The 24,845-nt window shown below is 35.7% G+C and overlaps 1 protein-coding gene across 1 annotated transcript in view; it reads left to right on the top strand.

The window, feature by feature from the left end:
- VPS50 (VPS50 subunit of EARP/GARPII complex) overlaps positions 1–24,845 on the top strand; it is a 78,199-nt gene that overhangs the window by 16,082 nt on the left and 37,272 nt on the right. Inside the window, exons 9-18 of the mRNA XM_039707349.1 lie at positions 2,126–2,208; positions 3,332–3,374; positions 5,129–5,227; positions 8,169–8,309; positions 11,368–11,503; positions 16,112–16,209; positions 16,894–16,988; positions 17,601–17,699; positions 20,987–21,077; positions 22,588–22,764. Of these exons, the coding sequence (XP_039563283.1) occupies positions 2,126–2,208; positions 3,332–3,374; positions 5,129–5,227; positions 8,169–8,309; positions 11,368–11,503; positions 16,112–16,209; positions 16,894–16,988; positions 17,601–17,699; positions 20,987–21,077; positions 22,588–22,764 (1,062 nt within the window). The remainder of the gene's footprint in view (positions 1–2,125; positions 2,209–3,331; positions 3,375–5,128; positions 5,228–8,168; positions 8,310–11,367; positions 11,504–16,111; positions 16,210–16,893; positions 16,989–17,600; positions 17,700–20,986; positions 21,078–22,587; positions 22,765–24,845) is intronic.

Raw genomic sequence — 24,845 nt, 5'->3', positions numbered from 1 at the left:
AGCTGGGTTTGGATAAAGAATTTCTATTGATATATTACAATGCAAATTTATGGATCGGTTCCTTGCTTAGCATTTTATTTGTAAATGCAGTAGCCTTTTGTCCTTATTCATTGGGTTGGCTTTTTAATTCAATTGTAGAAAACATTGCAACATGCAGGCTGTGACACTGAAAATTCTCATGCTGTTATGTATACTGGCTAAAAATGCAGTAGATACTGTACAGAGCAAAATAGGATCTTGTCTTAAGGTGATGAATTGTATGAAAGAAAGCCTCAGGATTTTATTAACAGCTATAGTACTTGTAGTGTAACAATTTCTACTTGCAAGTTTACCAGATATTTTCAGCTAATACTGGAAGGAATGTCATGATGACAATCCCCAGTTATTAGATTTGTAAATGGAATCTTAATAGTTTCAGCTTTCAAGATTCTGTGAATTTAATTCCATCTTGAGTAAGTCACCTTGTGTCAGCAAACTTTCTTACTCTTTACCAAGCAAAATGGCACTCCTTTTCAGGTGGCATAAAGGCTTTTTGCTTAGTAAGCCCTGTACAATGATTTGCTTTTAATTTCTGTGCTGTGTTCTGCTTCCCAGGAAATTAACTCTTCACTGTTTACTGGCAAGAATTACTCTGTGTCTGTACAATGATTTGCTTTTAATTTCTGTGCTGTTCTGCTTCCCAGGAAATTAATTCTTCACTGTCTACTGGCAGGAATTGTCCTGTGAGGAAGTGTGGTTGTTACAATCACACACAGCCCCTAATGTCCGATTACCATAATTGGTCAGTGATTTTTAAGGGCTGGAACTGCTCTTTTGGCAGAGTGCAGTTGTAAAGCTGTGCTTAGTGTCTGCTCCCAATAAGTTATTCCAGCTACTGGCCCATTTATTTTCTCTACTCCTAGAAGTTAGTAGGTTGGAATATGCATGAGAGGTATTAGTAGCCACTCAGAGAAGAGCATTTTGAAAGGGTTCCAAATTAAAAAAAAGACCTGGAATGAAGTTATGGTAGCTTACAGGGCTGAGCTGCATCTGGAATATATTAGTAATATATTTTATGCAAGCAGGCTTTCTGATTTGAGCCGTGTTAGACTTAATGGAGCAAATACTAGGTTTCCAGTGGAGAGAAATATAAAGAGCTAAAAATGCAGCAGTCCTTTTAGACCAATATGCTGTTCTGTTTTCATCTAATGGATAATGTATTTAGGGTTTTTTAATGTTTTTTAGTTAAATTTGATCTGCATTAGAACATTTCTGGTAAAACCCATTTCATTTCAGAAACTCCTCTATGATAATAGCTGAATATAAATTACCCTTGCGTTTTTGCTCTTCAATCAATGACTGAAATTCCAGTAACAGCTTTGCATTTGAGCTCTCTAAAGCACGTAATATAGCAGATGTAATTATGACAAAACCCAGAAGCTCTTAAGTATTAAAGAGTGTTTCTCTTCTTCCAAAGTTCTTTCTGGGTCTCATGTCTAATAGAATACAAAAATAATAGGTATATCTGAAGCAATGCCCATGTCTTGTTGGTAGGATCCTTGGGTTTTACATTTTTGTGTGTATGTTTTTGTTTTATCCTCATAATATTTCCTGATTGAGCTGTCTACCTGTATATGATTCTTATGTATTAGGACAATGCATCCATAGTGTGTTCTTTGTTTTCTGAGGCCTTCTGTGAGTCAATTGTGTTTAAGCTAATTTCTAATGAGCTGGGTGTGTCAATTTAAATAGTCTTTATTTGGGTGTAATGTTGGGAGTGTCTTCCTTGTCTCTTTTATAAACTATGGGAGTAGCCAGTGCCTGAATTAACCTCTTTCCATGCTCATGAATAGATTACTGGGAAGATGTTAGTTGTTCTATAATAAAAGCTTTGTGATGTATTTTTAATGTATGAAACGATACAGCAAGTTGTTTGCATAAGGTAATGTAATACCTAGTGTTTTCAGATGTTGCTCATTCTAAACTACCTGCACATCAAGTGCTGCAGTAGACCCTCACTCTTTAACTTTACTGTAGAGACAGGAGAGGCAAATGTTTTATTCCTAATGTTTGTACATAAGCATGCAAGAAAAATGGGTATTGCACTGTTACTTCAGATGAGCTTTCAATTGTATTTTATCCTAAGGAAGAGGATTATCCAGGAGCTATTCAACTCTGCTTGGAATGCCAGAAAGCTGCCAGCACTTTCAAACACTACAGTTGTATAAGGTAGGATGATATTGTGCAGATGTCAGCTTTCATTTGATTTTATTTGTGATCATTGATTCTCATTCTCTAAAGAAAGTTTAATTGAAGAGCAATTTTCAGCTTAGAATAGTAAAATTGAGGCAGTTATAAAAGCGTAAGTATTATAGAAGCCCTTCTATTTGAAGGCTCATTGCATGTGGAGAAACAATAAAGCAATACTTGCTACTCTCTTTAGTGTTTAATGGCAGTTCTTTTTGATGCCTTTTTTTCCATTTAAACTTTTTTTGCAGGGTGTTGTACCCTGTTTATCTAAAGGAAACAAAAAAGGAGGGTGATGGGTGTATCATTTAAGTGTAAAGAACTAAGCAGAGATGCTAGAATCTGTCTTTTGATAATTAATGCAGGCTCCTAAGGAGAAGATTCACAGCACAGAGGGTAGTTGTCTAAAATCAGATATGGTGATTATTTAATGAAAACTGCTTTCCGTGCAAGAAGATAATATCCTGCCTATTTCTTTGCTGCTTTGACCCTTCCAAACAAAAACATAGTAGTCTTTTTTTTCTTTTTTTATTCCTGCTGCTCTGAAATCTTTAAAGCTGGTTGTTGCAAAGGTGCAGTGGTGCCTTTCTTTGTCCTAAATAGTTTCTCTTATGGTAGCTGTTTCGATTAATTTTTCATACCAACTTCAATTTTTTTTTTTCTGAGAATGCTTAAATTCTCTTTTTCCAATAGCATTTCTGCAAGGGGTTCCTGAGTAACAAATAAAAATTACTGTAGTTTGCAAAGACTTGACAGCCCTGACCCTTCTGGGTATGTTCTGCTGTAGACTACAGTGCCAAACCAAAACATTTAATGCAAGTTTCTTGGGGGTTGGGAATGTCTTTGAATTCTTGGTTAAATCCTAGCAGGATGGAGGTTTGTCTAGACCCTCTTAACACCATTGTGTTATAAACCTAGAATAATGTGCTTTTCAACATAGCAGTGGTGTGATGGTGATAGTCTGACATAGCAGCAACAGCTTAGTGGTTTATGATGAATTGCTGTGTTGTGGCTCAGTAGCAGGGTTTTTGGAACTAAGAAATGGTCTGGAATGTTTATATAATCAGTAATTTTATTCTAAACATTTTTTGTTGTTCGTCAATAGTGAGTTAAATTCAAAACTGCAAGACACCTTGGAACAAATAGAGGTAAGAATTAATATACTGATGTTTAGTATATGTTAATATTTAACATTTAAGTGTGTGCTAGTATTTAATCTCTAAGTACTAGAGCTTTCTAGTAAAATGTTGTTAGCAATTACAGAATGTGTTAAAATGTGTACATTTCTTTCAAGTACTCTCTTTGGATGCTGTAGTCATTGCTATTCATGTAGACTTTAGTGCTGTAATCAACCTAAATGGTCTATAATATATTATTACTCAGTTCAGTAGTTGTACTCACTCAAAGTGGTAGAGCAGTCAAATTAACAAAGTCAAGTAACATTTGAAGTCCTGAACTTCTAAAGAGTTGTGAAAAGTAAATTAATAGCAAGCCAGTAGGTTTGGATAAGCTGTACAAGAGATCACAGTTTCACAGGAAATTTTAGAGGTGAGCAAACTGGAAGCTGCTGGATAGGACCAGTGCTAAGCTGCGGAAATAAGACTTGAATAGCTGTGAAGGAAGAGACTAAAGTTGGTATCACAAAAGAGATAACATCACAAAAGCAAAGGAATATAAAATGTTAAGTGTCTTCCTGGAAACTGGTGGAAAAAAAGGGAATGCTTTGAACTCCACTACTAGGTAATTTTGAGCTGGAACTTGGCAAGCTTTTTGTAGGAAGCCTAGTAATGTAGGTATGTATAATGTGTATGTGATGCATGTAATGCATACACATGTAATGTCTAGCAGGAACCTGAATTAGCTATTTGAGCAGCTGTCTACACCTGTTGTCACATGCTATTCAGAAAGTTAGACTACCACATGTTTTATCATACCTTGTTATTTAATTCCCTGTAAAATTAAAATTTTGGGCAATTTCCTTCAGTTATGTCTTTGTACTTCAGCTTTTATGCAAAGCATTTTTTTGTTCCCTTAGTCTTTCTCTGATAATACTTTATTAAATAATAAGATTGAAGTGGTTTTAATATCTAGCAAGGAAAGAAAATATTGTTAACTGTGTATGTAATGTTATTGATTCATTCTGGTTTTTTTGCATTGTTGGTTGGAAAAAACTAGAGTTAGGTTGTGTATCTGAATATATTACAGTGTCTACATGAGAATTATATTTTTAAGCTATGTTTGAAAGCTTTATTAGTTATTAAATACATGTTCCTATTGAAGTTTTTTTTCCACTTAATTTACATAGTAGGCAAACTTCATTTTTTGCAGAGCTATTCAGTATGCTCAGACACAGCTCTGCTGGCAGAACCTGTATTTGTGTGTCTCCTTTCTTTTTTGATTCTCTCAGGTACTGATTGTTGTACTGATGTAGTATTCTGTAAATGGCTGTCTTGCCAATGAACTTTTAATTCAGACAGTGTTAGTTCCATTTAAGAGATACAGTCAGAGGGTTAAGAAGTCTGTAATGGAATTGACTGAGCTGAAACTCCCAGATCTGGGTTTTTCTTAGGGGTGGAAGTAGACCAGCTTGGAAATCTCAGCTCTCCCATATTGATGTTCCTGGCCTTCTCAAAGTAAACATCACTTTGAATTTGACTGCAGTGTTTTTGCTTCTTCTTGGGAGTGGTGGAACTCTTTGGCTGACACTGAAGTACTTATGCTGCAAGAAGTAACACTTAAGCACCTCAGAACAGTCCAGTCACACAAAGTCTTGGTTACTTTACAACTGTAATTATCACACTGTTTAAATAAACATCTTCCTCACTTGCTGTTGTTTAAGTAATGTATTACTTGGCCTGTTTTTTTTTAGTGTTTAATGCATTTTTTTCTTCCATTTTTATAGGAACAACTGGACGTAGCGCTTTCCAAAATATGCAAGAATTTTGATATCAATCATTATACAAAGGTTCAGCAGGCTTACAGGCTGCTTGGAAAAACACAGGTTAGTACGTATTTTCTGAGGAAGTCACAAAGAATAGTCGTGTCACAGCATGAAGCTTTGAGAACTGTGATGGAAATTTATTTTCCCAATTGTTGTGGTTTAATCCCAGGTGGCAGCTAAGCCCCACACAGCTGCTTGCTTCTTCCTCCTTGGTGCATGGCAAAGTCAGAGGGCAGGCAGGTGTTCAGGCATCCCCAGCACAGCAGGACTCCATCATGTGTAACAGTGACTTGTGAAGACAAACTTCATCACTCCAAACATCCCCCTGTTCTTTCTTCTTGCCTCAGCTTTTATTACTAAGCGTGACACCACATGTTATGGAATATCCCTTTGCTCAGTTGGGATCAGCTGTCCTGGCTGTGTCTTCTCCCAGCTCCTTGTGCACTCCCAGCCCACTCTGGAGGGTTGGGGTAAGAAGCACACCCTGTGTAAGCCATGCTCAGCAATGGCTAAAGCATCCTTGAATTATGAACACTGTTTTCAGTACAAATCAAAAGCATAGCCCCATTCCCCTTACCAGCTACTGTGAAGAAAATTAACTGTATGCCAGCCAAAACCAGCACACTAATGCTGATGGATCTTGCCAAATATATGTATACAAAGGTTTTTAGAGTGCCCATGTAATTGAAGAGTATTTGCTAAAGGTGAGCTGTGTGTTACTGCAACATGTAATTTTTTGGACAGGTTATAAGAGTAACAGTTGCATATTTCAGCTCTGTTTATACTGCTGTTTGCACTGTTCATTCTGTTTGGTCATGTGAATACTATTTTTTATAGCTAAGTCTGTTTTTTGGGGTTGTGCACTACCTCTGCCTTGAGTATTTCCATTTTGTATTGTACTGTTAACATGATGGCAATGTAACATGTGAGGAGATAGATTTTTGCAGCAAAGTACATCCCATGGCATGTCCAACACATGCTGTGGACATGTGTTGAAAGTTACATCTGTGTGTGCCTAGAGCACTTTGTGTGTATATAAGAGTAGACCTAGGTTCTCCCATAGGATGGAGTTCTCTTCTGTTTGGTGCACTGTCTTGAGGCTTCATACTTTGTTTCTCTGAGAAGGCAATTAGCCGGTTTCCTTCAGAAGGTATGAAGTATGGCAGCTAATATCAAGGTCCTGTGAAGTAAGGGGGATAAGGAGACATGAAAGTCTTGGAGGTGAGTTTTGTCAGTGATCAGTGCTCATAATACAGGCTGAGCATGGTGATGCCAGTGTAACAGGGATTGATTTACTTAGAGAAGTGATTCCCCCAGAAGGCTTTAGTTGCTAAAGACCAAGTCAAAGCATCTGCCCTTGGCAAAGACATGACAAGAACCCCAATCATAATTTTTTTATTATGCTTGGCTTTTTTAATGCTCTTTCCAGATTTCAGGAGAATATCTGATATAAGATTGCGTTTCTTGGGTTTGTTTTAATTTTTGTTTGTTTGTTTTGCTTCTTTCTAATTAGAACCTTTCTAGCAAAGTTGGGTTCTTTTTTTCCTGGCTTGACTGTAAAACCAGTGGAGGTCTGCAATAGGATAGAAATGGATTTATCTTCCCATACTTTGTTTATGTGCAGAACTATTGGAATGCCTAAAGACTGCAACTTAAAATCGGGGGAGAAGTTTAATTAGACTTTTCATTTTTTTAGTGCACTGTATTCAGTTTCTTATTTACTGGAGAAAAATAGGTACAATGCATGTCAAGTACATGACATATTGAGAAAGGCAGATATTTATTGGAGAGGAATGAAATTTCTGACAAAACAAAGGTGTTATTTGTTACTGCATGGTTTTGCTTGTTTTTTCCATTATAGAGTGACTTGGTTTTGGCATTCTTTTTATTACTAGTAAAATAAGTATTTTGAACTTTTTCTGAAAATAATTTAGTTGCATTTTTATTCAAATCTCTCCCATATTGACCTCTTCTCAGTAAACAAAATGTCGAGGTCCTTCAGTATCTTCAGTACTTTTCATTATTTAATTTGTCATTCTATTTTCTTTAGCTAATTCGGTTAGGACTACCTATAGGAAATGGGCTGTTGTCAATAGGATTTAAGCAGAATTGCTTCTTCATTTCTGTGGAGTGATTGATTTTTCAGCTCTTGTTGGTAGCTAAAAATGTCCAATAGGAAGTAATGAAACTGAGTACTTTCAAATCTGCTGATTACATGTATGTGAAAACAGTGATAAAATTCAGTTTCTGAAATGAAATAATGTTACAGATAATTTATTAAGAACAGGGACGCTTCTGGAACAGGGAAATGTTCTGACCTGAAACTCAGACGTGATTATGGCAAAACAAATATGTTACATTGTCATTAGTCTTAGTACATGTTACTTTTTCCTGGAAAAGGTAGTCTTTTTTTTTTTTTAAACAAATGCCTTTTTTTCCCTACCAAAAAGAGGAGTTTTATAGGAAATTTATTTATGTGATGTGCATGCCTTTCTGTAATGCTTAATTGTACTTTGGGTTCTTCACTCTGGCAAGTGGGTGAAGATTTTGTGATTGTGCTTTTAATTTTAATGACTGCGAAGGAAATATTTTTTATTTAGTTGGCAGTGTTTCCAGTGGGAGAAAGAGCATGAATCCTAATTAATTTATTTTTGACATGTTACCAATGATTGGGAGGAGGGTAAATGAGTGAGTAAATTCTATAATTAGCTATATTATATTAATATGTGGTGACAGTGTACAAAAAAAGGTAAAGAGGGAAGATGGCAGAGGAAACTGATTTTACTTGCAATACCTGAACTCTTTTATGTGATCATATTGTAATATTACCAAGATCTGTGTTAGGTATTTTTGAGACAGAGATTGGAGGACATTGTTACAAGTATTCAGTACTGAAAAAGATCTATGTTAAAAGATGATGGCTAAAATGACTGAAAGATGGTTTGGCACATGACAAATTGAGTTTTACTGTTTGGTTTTATGTTACTCTTATTTCTTTCAGACAGCAATGGACCAGTTACACATGCACTTCACCCAAGCCATTCACAACACTGTGTTTCAAGTAGTCCTTGGATATGTGGAGCTGTGTGCAGGAAACACAGACACCAAGTTTCAAAAGTTACAGTACAAAGACCTCTGTACAGTATGTAATTCTTGCATATATGTATTGTTTTTAATCTGAATTTTTTCACATTTACTGTTGTAGGTGTACCTTTTCTCAGTGGGGACTAATTTGTTAACCCTGTAGCTACTCTAGTTTCTTAATACAGCTTATGACTGTTTGAAATATTTGTTACTCATAACTTAATGTTGGTTTCAATTGCATAAATCTTAGCACCTTGGAGATTTTGTGCACTGTGTCTAACAAATACCATCATTTCAAAATAGTGTGTCTTCAGTATGATATACTTGTTACTGGAATAGCTATTATCTTTGAATTTTATTCCAGTGCATTTAGGTAGTATTCACAATTTCTCTGATACTGCCAAGAATTCCTGTAAAGATTCTAATTTAATTGATGTCGTCCCATTATTCCTGACTTTGTATCATTCACATTTTATTCTCACATTTAATTTTGCACTTTTGATACCAGGATAAGGGACAGCTATAATATTGAGATATAAAAGCCTGATGATAGGCAAATCATGGGCTGGGAATATACATGTGTTTCCTCTACTGCAAATTTTAAGTGCAGTTTCTTGCATATTTTGTGGTGTTTTTAGAACAAATGTAGCATTTTTTAATTCACTCTTTAAATTTTTTCACTTGGGATTTTACTGTTACACCCTGAGAAATTTTCTAAAACTTCAGTGATGGGGAAGAAGAATGTGAGATATTTTAGGTGGTTCTAATGTTGAATTACAACTTGAAATTATGTTTCTATCTTGAATATTCTTTAGTATGTTTGTTTCAGTCACAGATGAAGCCCTCATCATACTTCATCAACTTAAGGACCCACCCCATCAGTTGCAATTTATTAAATTGAAATACACTCACAAGGAGATTCAAGTTCATATGCTGATCCATTTTCTGTTCTTTCCCTTCTCTTATCTCCTGAGATCATGTAGCTGCCACTAGTAATCAGCACATTGTAAACCATTTCATTGTAAAGAGGTGCCTCTTTGACTTAAAAAGTTTACATTATCTAAGAACCTTCATATAAATGAAAGTGTGATGAGCAAAATAAATTTAGTGGCAATAATTGACTTAAGTATTCATGAATATAATGAGTAAGTTTCTGGATAGTTGCAATTTCCACTTCACTGAGGTGAATTCTAGTTGCAGAAAGCCAGCAAACCCTGATCTTTGTTCTCCAGACTGCAGTCCTTTCATCTTTCTGCCATAAGCCTTCAGAGTGTGGTTTTATTTTTGTTTCTTAGTTTCTTATGAACTTATCTTCCAGTTTTTTTTTTTCCTTTATTCTTCTCTATATTCTTCAGTTTATTTCTCATTCCTTGCTAATACTAATGATACTAAGCCCGCTTATTTACACTTACAAACTACTACTGAGCTGCTTCTGACAAGTTCTAAAATCCAGGTTGTATGTTGCTGTTTATCCTTATACTTGAGTGTGTGGAGGAATCTTTCAGGCACTTGGAAATACCACATTTTATAATACACAGAAAGAGGGTGGCTTTAACTGCGTGGTTACAAAATTATTACCTCATTATTTCTGTTAGTCTTTACTTATGCCAAGTGTTCATGACATGATGCAATGTGTTAATGTGACCCTGTAATAGCTGGCATTCTGTATAAATGAAGGTACTCAGATTTTGGGACTTGATTCTACTGTGAATATTGCTGCAATTGCATTGAAATTTACTTCAAAAATTTTTCATTACTATCTTGGTAACCATTAGTTACCTTGGCTGCGGGAAATTTTGGTCTCTTACCATGCTGTTCAGTGTTGGTTGTTGCCTGTTGTAATGCATTTGTAAAATCAGGGTGCTGAATAAGATGAGCTATCATAGCAATTCAATTTGTAACTTCCTGTAGAAAAAAAAGCAGGTTTTCATCTCATGCATTCAGCTGTTGAGGAACAAATTGTTCAAGACTGAAATATGAGCCCTCTTTCTCTTTGTTTAGTTGAAGTGAGAGCCCTCTTCAGGCTGCCTATGCTGTTAAGCCAGGATGCCCTTAACATGTAAAGGGATATCAAGTACTTTAATAAAGCAAGGGAATATAAAATTGAAGTATTCCTTTTGAGGCAGGTATGCTGCTGTGTGTTTCTAAAAATCTGTCAAAATGAACTCATATAGCTTATTTCCATTGTACATGGGTAGTGAGGGACGATAGTGGCTTTTTTCTTTGTTTTGTTTGCATCTTTTTGGAAGGCAGATGCTGGACATTATAATAATGTGAATCTTTTAAAAAAGAGTAATGTTTTCAGAAATTCTTAAGCCTTTGTGAAAGTTAGTGCCTCTCTACTCAGAGTCACTGATTCATTTTTGAGTCTTTCTTTTCTTAGCAATATGCTATGGTTTTACAAACATGTTTTCTCTTTTTGAATATTTCTGGAGCAGGGCAAAGCTTTGCTGCTTCAATCTTAAGTTTTGATTTTCTTTATTCTACTATAATCTCAAAGAAATTCAGTTGTTTCCTTAGTTTAAATTGAATTATCTTGGTATTTAGTAAGTAATCCTTTCTTCCTGTTTACCTGAAAGTCAGTACGTCTTCAAGTATAGTGATTTGCACAAGAAAACTTTAGATTTTAGATACTAAAAGCCCTGAAATACAGTAAGAATAAAATTTCTTGATAAGTTAGTAGAGAAAATTGCTGAATCAGCAACTTTGGAGCTTTTTACCTACTACTTTAAAGATCATTTAACCCAATGGGGTACTTGCCAGGAAGGCTTCTTTGTACAAAAGTGTGTGCTTGAACTGACACACAGGAGCGGCTGCATCCCTCTGATAGTGAGATGGCCTTACTTCTGCATCTCTGTGACTGTAAAATAAATATAAGAGGTAGTTAACATACAGGCCAATTGAGAAAGTTAAAAAGAAGATGTTAACAAAAACACTTTATGCTTTTGATTAGTTGACCAAAATCAGGAATTTGTCACTTCTTAAAATACATTTGAAAATGAAACTGATGTACGTCAGCTCAGCTGTATGAATTTAGACTTTCTTATGGTTTGTGTTGCTGCAGCAAAAAATGAACACCATTTTGAAGTTTCCTAATGCTGTTTGTTGTTCTGTAGCACATTACATCAGACAGCTACATTCCATGCCTTGCTGATCTCTGCAAAGCCCTCTGGGAAGTCATGCTCAGTTACTACCGAACGATGCAGTGGCATGAGAACCATGACCCAGATGAGGCAGCAGTTGTGTCTTCTGGTAAGAAACCTCTGGGAACAAAACTTCTGATACTTGGAAATAACTTTTCTTGTGCTCAAGTTATTCATTTATGTGTTGGTATCTTTGTGGTCTTGACTCAGTGCCTTCAGCATTTTTGCTGACAGTGTGCAGTAAGGACTAAAGCACTCACTGGATTTTTTTTACTCAATAAGATTGATTTTTAATGAATATTTGTATGTGCCAGTCTTGCAGATATAAATGATTTAATTTTAAACGTGCTTAGGGAAAATGTCTTTCCCCTATTGTGTAGAATCTTAAAAAGAGATAATAAATTGTTTTTTAGTAAAAAAAAATATTTTGGATTGCTGGAGTTGTTTTTTTTTTGTGTTGGAACTATTGCTTGAATTGAAAGTTTTTATATCTGTATCAGATGTAAAATTCAGAGTTGAAATATTTGCTTTTGTGGTGTGAAGAAAGATTCTAGAGTTTTGGCTGAATTGCCCATTCTCAATAATATTTACATTTACAGTTTAAATAAGATATTTATATTTTCTTCTCGTGTCCATTTTGCTGTAGTTTTTGCAGATGTAAAATCAAGCAGGTACCATAAAGAACTTCATGGAAAAATGACCACAGTAGACTCCTAATTCAGCCACATATGCACTTACAAACCTGGTTCTCCTTAGAGTTGTTACTTGTGACATCCTGAGGAAGGAAGACAATCTGCACTCTAAAGCCTTCTACAGGAGCTATTAAGCACTTTATTAGGATAAAGTGATCTATACAGTCAGATACATAGTTTTAGATGCACTGCTTTTAAATGCATGCCCAAGTGTTTTGGTATGTTTACTGCTAGCCTTCTGTTACTCAGTTTTTAATTTTCTGGACATATGGCTTAGCTACAATGTACAGCTGATATGTAGTGATCTGTTGAATCACTTTTTCAAATACCTCAGTAATGATAAAGCACACAGAAGGGAATTTTAGAAGTACAGCTTAATTTCAGAGGGACTCTACTGTTTTTTTTCCTAAACTCATTGCTTATTCTGCTATAATTATTAAAACTGTACATGGAGTTCTTATTTCATACATTGATTTGATGGCTGTGATATGTGGTAATGTCAAAGAGTAAAATTCCTGTAAAATGGACATGTATGTCAGAGGGAACCAGGGAGGCAGTTCAGGAGATTATGCTGAAGTTGTTTCTTAAATAAGCTCCACAGACTGGAGAAGTAGATGTACCACTGTGTCTGGCTTTTATAGTTTTGGGAACTCATGGCTGTCCCAGTGTTGTCCCAGTCCATCTCAGCAGTCTTAGAAAGTACCTTAAATGTGTCAAGGGACTCTTGATCTTAGGGCACCAAGTACAAGTGTTGAAGTGAGAAGTTGGACTTGAAAGACATTATTTATAAAACTCTTTATATTTTAGTAGTGAAACTTATCCAAAAGAAGTTCTTGGAAAGACAGAATTAAGTAGATGTAGAACTTGTTTAATCAAACTGAAGATAAAATTAGTGAACTAAAATTATCAACATAACATGAAACGAATGTCGTGTTTATCTATATCTATGTCATATTTAATGAGCTACTACTTAGTCTATGATTTTGTTGTTTGTATGCTAAACAGAAAATTGCTGTAATATGGGGTTTCATCCCTCAAAATAAACTGCTTACTGGAAAATTTTCCATTACATCATTTGTTGTGGTCAGAGCATTGTTTATGTTTTAGTAAAAAATCAAACAGAAAATGAATTTTAAAGGGACCTATGCAGGTAATTTTTGTCTTCCCTGCTCAAAGCAAAGTGATCTTCAAAGTCACACTGTTTTGTGGGGGGGCTTGCCTTGTTCAGCTGGATTTTCACATAGCATGAAATTTACTATGGTGTTGGTGTAATTTACATGTATTCATGAGACAATGATTTAACAGAAGACCTGAAAATGAGTGGTAAAATGATCACTATAGCATTTAAACTTCTGATTTCACATGTGTAATCCTAGGGGTAAAAGTTGGTAAATAGCTCTAGTATCTATAAAAGATTCAAAGAAAAGTGAGAAGAAAATGATGTAGGGTGTAAATTCAATTTCAACCATTTTAATTTTCAAAATGTTTCCTTTATAGTTCTATGTAAATTCTGTGCAAGACCTGCTTAGTATTCAAAGAGTGAATCTAGAAGGCAGAGATTTGATTGAGTCCTTTTTTTTTTTGCTTTCGTCTACTGTGCAGAGATTAAACAAAAACCTTTTGTTATGACTGAAAGTTGCCTTTTTGAATTTTGAGAAATACTGAAAAACCTGAAGAATGACTGTATTTAAATCAGGCATCTAGAATAATAACTCCTGGGTGGTTTTGATCCTTGTTTTTCTGTGTAGTTATGAATATATGTGTTCTCTGCCTGTTCATTTCCTCAATACAAAATGTGTAAATGCTTTTGCAGCCCTTGATTTTCAAGGAAGTTATCCTAAACTAATGCATTTGCGTGTGTGAAATTAGCTGCAGTGCAGTTAATTAAGGACTGGAAACAAGACCTCTTAGGCATGAGTGGCCATAAACCAAGACCATTGGGAGACTGACAGAGAATATTCCATTGATTTTTTTTTTTTTAAGCGAACAATAACATGTGTATTGCAGTGTCTGTCCAGCCATTCCTTCATGAATGGCAGTTTGGGAATACAGGGACTATGATCTTAATCCAGAGAACAGGTCAAGGACACTGACTTGTTTAGCATTGCCTTCAGTCTGCAGATGTTCAAAAGAGAGTAGGTTGCAGAAACACACAAAGAGTGTGCTGTGGCTAAGATTGCTGATTTTGTTTCCTTGATAGTCTGGGAAAGGTTAAATCCACGTAGAGGTTTTCTGTTCATAGAAATTAGATTCTTAGATTCTTTCTGTTTGCGTTTCATTTAATGTTCCATGGAAGATCAGGAAAATAAATTTGTCAGAATTATTACTTTCAGAAGATGATCATATTTAGGTACAGTTAGTAAATTTTGATTTATGTTGGCAGTGGGTAATATTTGTTCTGTGGTTTTTCGATCATAAGGAACATTTTTTTGCATGCCTTGCAACAGTAGATATAGTATGGAATTATGTTTATGTCTTGTTTGCACATAGAACAGCCTTTTATCATCTCATTTTGAGCTATTAGGGTAGAGTCTCAGTTAACTTGCAAAATCAGTCCCAATGTCTTAACACAGGACAAAGTTGAACACAGATTTGCAGCCTTGACAAATGAATATCCCTAATCTAAACCCAAGTTCTGGACTGTATTTTATTATATTTTTAATTTCGATGAGGAGTTATTCAATTCACACTACTGGAGCTTTTACATTCTGGCTGGTTATTGTGCTGGTTCTGTGTTCTTGAGTTCCAGCCTTGTGGGCACACTAGCTCAGCTACCTTGCCACCAGTTCTTGGTAGCATTTGTATGTTCACTGCTGTAATCCCTAGTTTACAGATAAGGCTTTTTTAGTGTTAGGTAAAGTTCATAATTTTATAATGTCGAGCCACACCTTATAGCTCCATCTGAAAGAAATCAAACAAGGCCAGCATCCTTCTCAGTTTTCATATTCCCCATGTCTGTTTTTTGAATTTAAATGGAGATACGGATGTAGAAGATATAATATTTTTGTTCTTCCTGTTAAGCTTATATAAACATTCTTATTCTGAGAAACATACTCTGGAAAGGTTCAAATCAGAAACCAGATGGTTGATGAGAAGAAGGATGATGTACATGAAACTGTTCTACTTACAAAGAGTCTGTCCTAGGATTGGGAGAATGAGGCACTGCTAAGTGCTATTTATAATTGGTGATTTTTACAGAAGGAAAATTGCTCACTTGACAGTGAGCACTGGATGATCTGAAGAAGATACAATCAAAACATGTTCAGACTGCTCTGTTGTTATTTTGGTTTAATTGAATTGTCAGTGTCCAATACAAATCATAACAATTACTGTTAGTGGATGTTTTTTTCTTTTGTTCTCTTAAATATGTGGTAGTTCAAACAATGCTGCAGGGTCTGTTCTGCATACATCTGAAAAGGCTGATAATAATCTTGTATCCAGTGTCCCATTCCTTACTGGCCTCTTTAGTAAGGTGCTCACAATATTTACATGATGTCCATCTAGACTGCAAGGTCTGGATTCAGGGTGAGGCATGACAAGGCAAGAGCACTTACGTTGTTGATAAAATTTCTTGGTGTTGACAGATGGATGACATATGTACAGTTATGTTTCTGGACTCTTCTTCAGTAGACAACAAAATTAGTCATGAAAAATTGCTCTTTTCTCTAAGGAAGGTGGAACTAAGCCAGGAGTTTTTCTGTAAAAAGCTGTGAAGCCTAGTAATGAACAACTGCAAGGATCAGTCAGGATTAGCTCCCACTGTGATCCTTGCAGTACATTACTGCCTAAGGAACACTGCTGGACAGGTGTTTGGTATGCAGGGGATGAAACTCTCCTGGTCTGCATTTGCACATAAGGCTTATATGCTTATATGTGTGTTATTAGTTTCTGTTCAGAAGTTTAGAGAAAAGTAGCTCTTCTGGAGTTTGTATAATCAATAATATGTCAATATCTAAGGAAATGTAATTCTGTGTAGGATAACTTTTAAAGCTTTTGGAAATACTTACAATACCTTTAACCTGAAGTTTCAGATGGCAACAATGTGATTGGAACTGAAGAGAACAGTTTTGACCGCAACTATGTAAAAAAGAAGTTGGAGCATGGGCTTTCACGAATATGGCAGGTATGGGTTTTGAATTTTGTTTCCCCCTAGGTATTTATTCTCCCTCCTTCCATCTCTCTAATATTAATTATTGTTATATTTATACTAATTTTCTTAAAGAAATGTCGCCAGATTTTTTAAAGTTATTTTTTTAAAGTGACCACAGAAATTAATTTCTATGACTCAGTGGTTGCAATGCTTCCAATTCCAGTCAAGATACCAAAACATAGTAATAGGACTTTCAACCCGTTTCTTTCAACCTGTGTGCTGCCACACAATCTATTTTCTTCTCATGTGCTTTTCTCTGTATACTGTTTATATTTCTGGTACAACCATAGCTCTGGAGAACCTGGAGCCTTTTGAACCTGGCTGGTTTCATGGTATTCCTGGTGTGATTGCTTGATCGGTTTAGTGTGCAGTGTCACCCAAAATGTTGATAAAAAAGCTGAGTTCTGTTTTTGCATTGACAATAAAGCATCTAGGATTGACTCTATCTGTGTTATACAGTGCTAAAGAAACTGATTATAAAATTGTTATAAAGAAATTACCCATGTTACCAAAAGTGAAATTCTGTTCTAAATCTCAAAAAAAGAATTTATTTTTAAGTGCAAGCAACCAAGTGTTAATGAACCAGGCATCCAAGCCTTCACTTTTCGTCTTCAGTGTATTAACTATACTTGTTAAAAACTTGTTTGTGTTTTGTAGGATGTTCAGTTGAAAGTGAAAACATATCTTCTGGGAACAGATCTGTCTAACTTCAAATATGATGACTTCATATTTGTACTTGATGTTATCAGCAGGTATGCTGGTGTGGTTGTAATAGCTTTAAGTACATGTCCACAGATGAGCTCTGATCAGATACCACTGTTCATTAAGGCTGATATTTGCATTTTGATGCAAATTTCATTCAAATGTGCTGATAGCTTGAAGAGTAATTCTGTATGTGAGAGTTTATGAGGATGTATTTAGGAGAGGTAGCATGAACTGTTTTGATGCTTAAGTGTGGTATGATTTCAGTATTGTCTCCTTTTAAAGTATGGGGTATGCAGGCCTGGCAATTTTTTTCTAAGAGCTTTTAAAGGGTGTCTGAGTCAAGCAGAAAAATACTGTGGTACTGCCAACCTGTACAATATTATATCCTTCTCTTGTAACAATAAAATGGCACATTGAGACTGTGAACTGACAGCTTGTCCTGTGTAGCGGGCTCTCAAAAATACATTTATTTTGCTTATGGCTCTTTGTCTCTATGCATATGGCACACAATGGTAGGATTTGAATTTTGTGGAATGCAGCCTTAACGTTGCAATGTAACATTGGTACTCTGTGTTTATGAAGGTAAATCTACACTCACAGTTAGAACAGCAGTATTAATAAATCAATAAATATGTCTAAACTTTGTTTTATTACTTTAGGCTGATGCAGGTTGGAGAAGAATTTTGTGGCAGTAAGTCTGAAGTTTTGCAAGAATCTATCAGAAAGCAAAGTGTTAACTATTTCAAAACATACCACAGGTGAGACTATTATATGTGCAGTAGATGATTCTAATGACATTTTTTGGTGTTGGGTAAACGGATTCCTTTCCAAAGGAATTCCACTGCATAATGTTCCTGCATTGAGGTTGACTGTAGAGTATATTTCCTGATGAGAATAAGGTCTCTGAACCCTGGAGAAGGGGAGAGGATAGAGAAGCCTTTGCTTCCACTGTGTTTGTGGAAAACTGTAGTTCTGCAGCAGGCAGGTCAGATAAAGACAAACAACTTTTTAATGTAGAGTTTCAGTAGTTTTTTAGGTTGCTTCTTGTCTCCTGGCATCCTGAGAAGGAATGCCTCTGAAGTCCATACTTTGTAGCAAAATTGTGTCTTCTTTTTCAATGCAATTGCTTAAGAAGACTCATGTATTACTATGAAATGTTTTTTCAATATGCAATTCTGTTTTGAATCAAGTAAGATATTTAGAACTGAGTCCATCTTTTTGAGTCATGTCTTCATGGCTTGATCATTGGCAGGATGGAATTACATTTCAGTCAGCTCTAATGTCATATCGCACGAGGACAGTCATGTGTTGTCATGGACAGGCATTCTCAGGACTCAGACAAGATACATGGCTATAACGGCATCAGGACTTATCTTTCTGTTTGTTTTAGTTGTCTTGATTTTAGAAATGTTTTGGTTTGGGTGATTGACAACTTTTTGATTCTAGTCATCTAGCATTATATTCTTTCTGGGTGTAAAACCTAAGAAGATACGAGAAGAAATACAGCCTTCCATGCTTGAGGAAATGCCTACTTTTCTAGTCTTGATCTGTTGTCCTCTTGTTTGGGAGCTGTCATACAAGTAATACATCCAGAGCCATTTGAAAAGTCAGAGACTTTCTGCCTAAAGTCCATGAAGTATGAAAATTAGGGCAGGAGAGCATGAAACAGTGCCTAAATTCAGAAGGCGAGAATGTGGTTTGGAATTTCTTCCATCTTGGTAGTTGGTAGCTAGGAATTCTTTCTTGTCATTTGATGAAGACCTCAGTTCCAGTTGTCTGAAAAACTTGAGCCTTAATCAGATCCACATTATGTCTTGTCACGACATGCCACCTATTTATTTCTTGAAATTTTTCTGAATCCTAGACAGAATTTCATGAACTGATTTTGGTCTACCTAACCATCTTTTACTACACTGACTTACCACATAATACCTTGTTGGGTTAAGTAAATATAATTTTGACTGTTACAGTTCTGTGTATGTTTAACAGCTTAAGTAATTATAGGCAATTTTTTTGAATTATTTTTAGTAAAATAAAAGTTGAGGAACACTGCTGGAATATGTAGAGAAATAGTAATTTTTTGTAATAACTTGTGATTTTTAAGATAATGTAATTCTTGTGAAAATAAAATTAAATATTCATTGGCATTAATTAAATTATATGAAACCTTTTAATTTATACGTGTTTTATGCTGCATGGGTATTGTGAAGATTAACTGGTTGATGTTTTCATTCTCAGAAGGAAAAACATAAAAAGCCCTGTCACACAGCTATATCCCCTAGGTTGTTTTATATAAAGCTTTATGCATCTTGCCTTTTCAGATCAAGCTAATGTGGCTTTCACTTCTCTTAGGCATTTAATTGGAGGGGGGGAAAAAAAGCAGTAGTGCTTTTAAGGATGCATTAGTACATGAAAGCTGAATGAATGCTTAGAATCCAGGAGTAATCAGTTCTTTGTGTAGTTTGACATACGTGGCCTCCTGAGCAGTGTGGTGTTATAGAGAACTGCCAATATAGAGAAAATATTTAAAGGAATTGGCTGTGTGATTCAAAAAACATAGAAGACAACATAATACTAGAGCATACAGGAAGCCTTTTTTTGGTGCAATTGATTGTTCTGATAAATCAGAATGGGCTTTTGGCAAAAGCATCAGTAAGATGATTTTTGAAATGCAATTTGCTTTTTGTACTGATACACTTGTAAAAAAGTGTGTCTGATACAATTAAGCTTTTCAGAGAATGAATGCATCAGGTCTTCCTGCATTCCCCTTTCTAGATATATATGCTGGTAAAAATTAAGAGCATTTGTTCAAGTACTCTGTCAGAGCTTTGGTTTCAGATTCTAAATGCTACGAAACTTGTTGTATGGCTTTTTAATGTTTGCTTTTCTATGACTTTCACATCAGTCTCCCTCACAAAGACTTTTAATCTCTAATGCTAGTTTTCACAGCATCTCTGTTGTTTCTGTTGGCTTTACTGTGAGAAGATCTGCAAGCTCAATGGGTGCTCAATGTCCTGAAAATAGCACTTATAGTCTATTTGTATTTAACTGGTGAATTTAAATAGACACAGCAAACTGTAGTCAACATACTGCTTATCTCATCACGGCGAGCAAATTTTAATTGTAGTGATGGTTGTAGTTTATTATTGAAATTGTGGTATTCCTAGAATATTTTATTGCCTAATTAGAAACCCAATGCATAATTTACCAACTGTTACTTGTTAAACAAAACAATATGTCCTATATTAGGAGGAAAATATAGAGCCATATGATCCCAAAAGCATTCATTGCTGTTCCATTTATGCGACAATTTTTTTTTCTTTATCAAAGATGTTTCTGCTTATGACAGAGTGGAGTCTTTTCTAGTGATTAAAAGCAACAGAAGAAATGCAGAGATGCAGTGGCTTGATTACTTCTCCTTATTACTGTATTACTGATACCAAATCAGTATGCATATATTACTGATACCAAATAGCTGGTATCAGTAATATATATATATATAAATATAATTGCTGAAGAAGTATGAAGAAAATTAGAGACTAAAAGCCATTTAAATTTTATCTTTGAAAGGCTGGTGTGTCTGTAGAATATTATTTCTTTCCACTTGCCTTTACTCTCTGTTGGCTTCAGTGTGTTTGAAAGAAGCATCTATCTTTTGTGGGCTCTCAGAAGCTGTTGTGCTGCTTGTAGAGTGTTTGTGTATATTGTATTGTTTTCTACAGTTTACAGAGGAAAAAGATCCAGTATTTCTGCATAATTGTAGGTGTCCCATTACATAATTTGTAATGGTTTTGACTAAAAGAACTAGTTTACAAATTTATGGAGATAGTCTCAAAGAATATCTTTCTGCAGAGGTGTCATAAAAAATGCACTGCTTTGGTAGACACAGCTTTTGAGTAGTTTGTCGGTTGGAAGAATTGCTTAAATACTTGTTTTAAAGTAACTTTTTGTACAGTTTTAGAATTACTTCACTGCAGAAGTGAAGTAATTGCCAATTTTGTGATTTACTCTTTCTGCCAATTAAGAATATTCATTTGTGTTTCAGAACCCGTCTTGAAGAGCTAAGAATGTTTTTGGAGAATGAGACCTGGGAACTTTGTCCTGTTAAATCAAGCTTTAGTATTTTGCAGCTTCATGTACGTTCTATGGATGAAATGCACAAATGTATTAATACTTTAATAACTAAGAGTTGAGGTGTTCTAAGAAGTAGTAAGATCCATGAACTGCTGTACAAATGTTTTTAACTTCTAAAAGCTCCTCAGTTTTACTTCGTGATATTAGGAGTTTTGAAAGAGTAGTGTTTCTGTTTCAGGCAGGCAGGGGTTTTTATGGAAGATGCTAGAGTTGTAATCATAATGTTAGCCTTTATTTTTCCTGTGTCAATGTACTGTTAATATGTCTGTTTTTAATTTCTAAATTATTTATCTGACAGTAAGATGCTAAAACATGAGTGCCTGAAAATAGTTGCATGAGCACTCACTAGCTTGTACCAACTTGGCATCTGTTTCTGGAAAAAATAGGTGATACCGCCTCATTTGGACAGGAAAAAAAATATTCTTCTGTGGTGAAGTCCAACTGAAAGCAAGTAATTACTGTACTTACCTTCTAATCATCTGAAGTGATTTTTTTTTATTTTTAGCATGTGGTGGATGAAATTAACTTGTTCTGCCAAATAAAACATGGTGCCTGTGATTAAAGCTATAACTGAAGTTCAGAAATGTTTTAGCACACCAATGTTGAACAAGATAATTTTGCAGCCTCTGTGGAGTTAACTGTAGAAGTAAGCAGTAGGCTACTGGGTCACTAAAAGTATGGAGGGAAAGGAAGGGAGGACTCTCAGCAGCATCCAGCAGCAAAAGAAATAATATTTTTAATGAAGAAATGGGATTCTAAATCCCTACATATACTGCTCAAGGGACTGGAGCAGCAGAAAATGGCACAAAGTTACTGATTTGTTTAAGCAAATAGAAATCTAACGTTGTAGTCCTTTTAGCTGCATGTGTTTTAATCTTTGCACCTTTAGTTAAATGAAAATGCACATTTTACCATTATGAGTATTGTTAGATAGGGTTTAATAGATAGAAATGGTATGTCATCTGAGATAAGTTGTGTTTGGTTAGGAAAAAAAAATACGCCTTTTGGATCCTACTTGGTCCATACACTTGCAAAAGTTTGTGTACTCACCCAGTGATCTGAAACTGTGCAGTGGGTTTGAGAAGTAAAAAATCTTGACAATTTTTAAAAAATAAAATACCAGCAAGAAAATTTCAGCTCTAGTAAATTACTAGGTAACTTGTGTAAAGAGAAATGCATTTTTGGATAGAATTTTAGTCTTTTTTATCTCCTTAATTCTGTGAAGTAAAAAACACAGTTAGTTTTCACCTAGTTTGAGCCTGTAAATACTTTCAGAATGTAGATGTATTGCATGTTGTAGCAGAAAACTTCTAAAAGTACAACGACAAACAGCATAAGGTTGTCACTTTTGAGGTTAACTTGAGCCAGTGTGAAAAGCATGTTTAAATAAGCAGCAAACTTTGGCTATAAGTTAATTGCCCACAAGTTTGTTGTTATCCTTTGTTTTTATGGAACTGGAGTCATAATAATATTGAAAATGCCTGAAAAAATGTGATTTCTTTCTGTTGATAGGAGTTTAAGTTCCTGGAGCAGTCGCGCTCCCCATCCGTGTCACCGAGTAAGCAGCCTGCCTCGGCAGCTGCATCGGCGGTGACGCTGTTCGAGCAGTACTGCGCCGGAGGAAACCCCTTCGAAATCCAGGCCGACAGCAAAGACGATGAGACAGAAGACGTGTTAGCTTCCAATGGGGTATGGAGTGTTTCAGGAAAAAAAATCTGATAATGCTTTCAGTAAATGATGATTTATTTTGTGAGGCAATGATGATAAAGTGTCTTACTGCAAGATTCTGTTGCCTGCAGTACTGTGCTGCTTTGCTTTTAAAAGTGCCAGAAATGCAGGCATCCTGTTTTAAAGTTCGGTTTGTTTTGCACTAAATCAGCATTTTTTTTCCACTGAAGTCAAGTATTCCTGAAGGTTAGCAAGACATGTTCCACCTAAATTAGTATTTTTCCAGGGGTTTAAGTTAGCTTTCTTTGAGGAGGTAATTTTATCATTTTAGGACTTGCTTTCCAGCTGCATAGGAAAGAATCGTTGTAGGTTGCTCCTTATGTTGTCTTTGTTCACTCCTGTGTGATTTGCCATGGATTTTCTGATGTTTGCTGCATCATTTTTAGTTGTAATTTAAATGCTCAGGACACTCTCTTTATTGTGGGTTCTTCTATAAAACTGAACAATAACTGTGTAGGTTTTTTTCAGAAGTCTGTCAAAATTTATCAGTGATCAAATGTGTTTCAATGTAAAACTTTGTATCATTCTCTTAAGTGCTACATTATCTTGTTTTTGTTTAAGCTTTTGTTATTGTTTATCCCTTTGATAAGTGGTGTTTTCTTGGGCTTAACTTGTGCTACTGAGGCTGGATAACATCTTAAGAACAAAAAAGAATAATCGCTGCTTAGTGATTTCAAACTCCTCTGATACCTTGCAGGTTACTGCTAGTGAATGAGAGCCTACATTGTTCCCATATTTTTTGTTTAGTAAGCAGCATACTTACACTTGTAGAAGGGGTTTGTAGAATTGCCTTCATTTCTTGGCTATAGATAGGTTGAGGTGTTTTTATTTCTCTCTGCACATTTGTATGAGATATGAGAACTCTGCATACAAGTTAGGACAGACCTTCTTTGGTCTTTCCATTTCTAACATTTTACCCTTCAGAATCTGGAAGACATTGTCTTACTCTGTGCTAAGCTTTTGCGAACATTAAATTATATGATCAAAAATGAGGTAGCAAATGCTGATGAACATGAACACTGCTTTGTTGGCTTTTGCCAGCATGATGTGTCACTGATGCCTTCTGTCAGTAAGACAAAATCACTGAATTGTTAGTGTTCGAAGAGACCTCTGGTACAGAGACTGCAGGCTCATGAGAGAAGTAGTGGTCCTGCAGGTGTTACTGGCACCCTTTGAAACCTGCAGGAGTTACAAAACATAAGTGTAAAACAGACAGAAGTTTGTCTCTCTGAATGGAGGCAGTCGAACAACTTGTGTACAGGATATCTCCCAGGGCTCGTATTGGAAGGAAGGTATTTTATGACTGAGGTGTCAGTGCTGTACAGATGACCATCCTACTTTCCCTTTTGACATTTTCAGTCTCTTCTCTGGTCCCAGAGGCAGGTTAAGTGAGGTACTTGTTAATAGATCCTTTGGGATGGATTAGAGTAAAACAATACTGAATGATTGGTGTTTATACATACATATAAATGGCAGATTTATTTTAGAACAATTTGGTTTCAGTGGAAATTAGGTATGTAGCCATTTTATCTCGTGTGTTGTTATCTACAGTAATAGAACGATATAAAAGTATCAAGATATAACTTATTGAAATATACAAAGGAAAAAAGAAGGAAAAGGTAAGAGTAGATAGTGGAAAGATAACACAACTCATGAATCCAATGGGACTTGTTTTTTACAATTTCAGTGTCCATTGGTCAAAGTGATGGCCATAGTCTTGATCTGTTGGGGCTGAGGGAAACCACCAAACATGAAAGTTCATTTGATTAATAGACAGTCATGTTCAGGGGGAGCAGCCAGGTACCTCCACTGGAGGGGTGTTTTTGGCTGCTGCAACACTGTGGGTCATGTGCAGTCCTTTGGTGGAAGGCTGCAGAATTGAGTCTGGTGGCATTTTGGGGGTCTTTGATGGTTTGTGGCCCCTTCTAAATGACTGCTGTTTGACCTGATTGAGATGAGCCAATTATGCATTCTCAGAAGGGGTGAATACCTTAAGGCCTATGTGATACCTCCTCATGGGAAGGACATTGTTATGATAAAAA

The sequence above is a fragment of the Passer montanus genome, unplaced genomic scaffold (genome assembly GCF_014805655.1).
Source record: "Passer montanus isolate IOZ18808 unplaced genomic scaffold, ASM1480565v1 scaffold10, whole genome shotgun sequence".
Lineage (NCBI taxonomy): Eukaryota > Metazoa > Chordata > Aves > Passeriformes > Passeridae > Passer > Passer montanus.
This window is presented reverse-complemented; position numbering and strand designations above follow the sequence as displayed.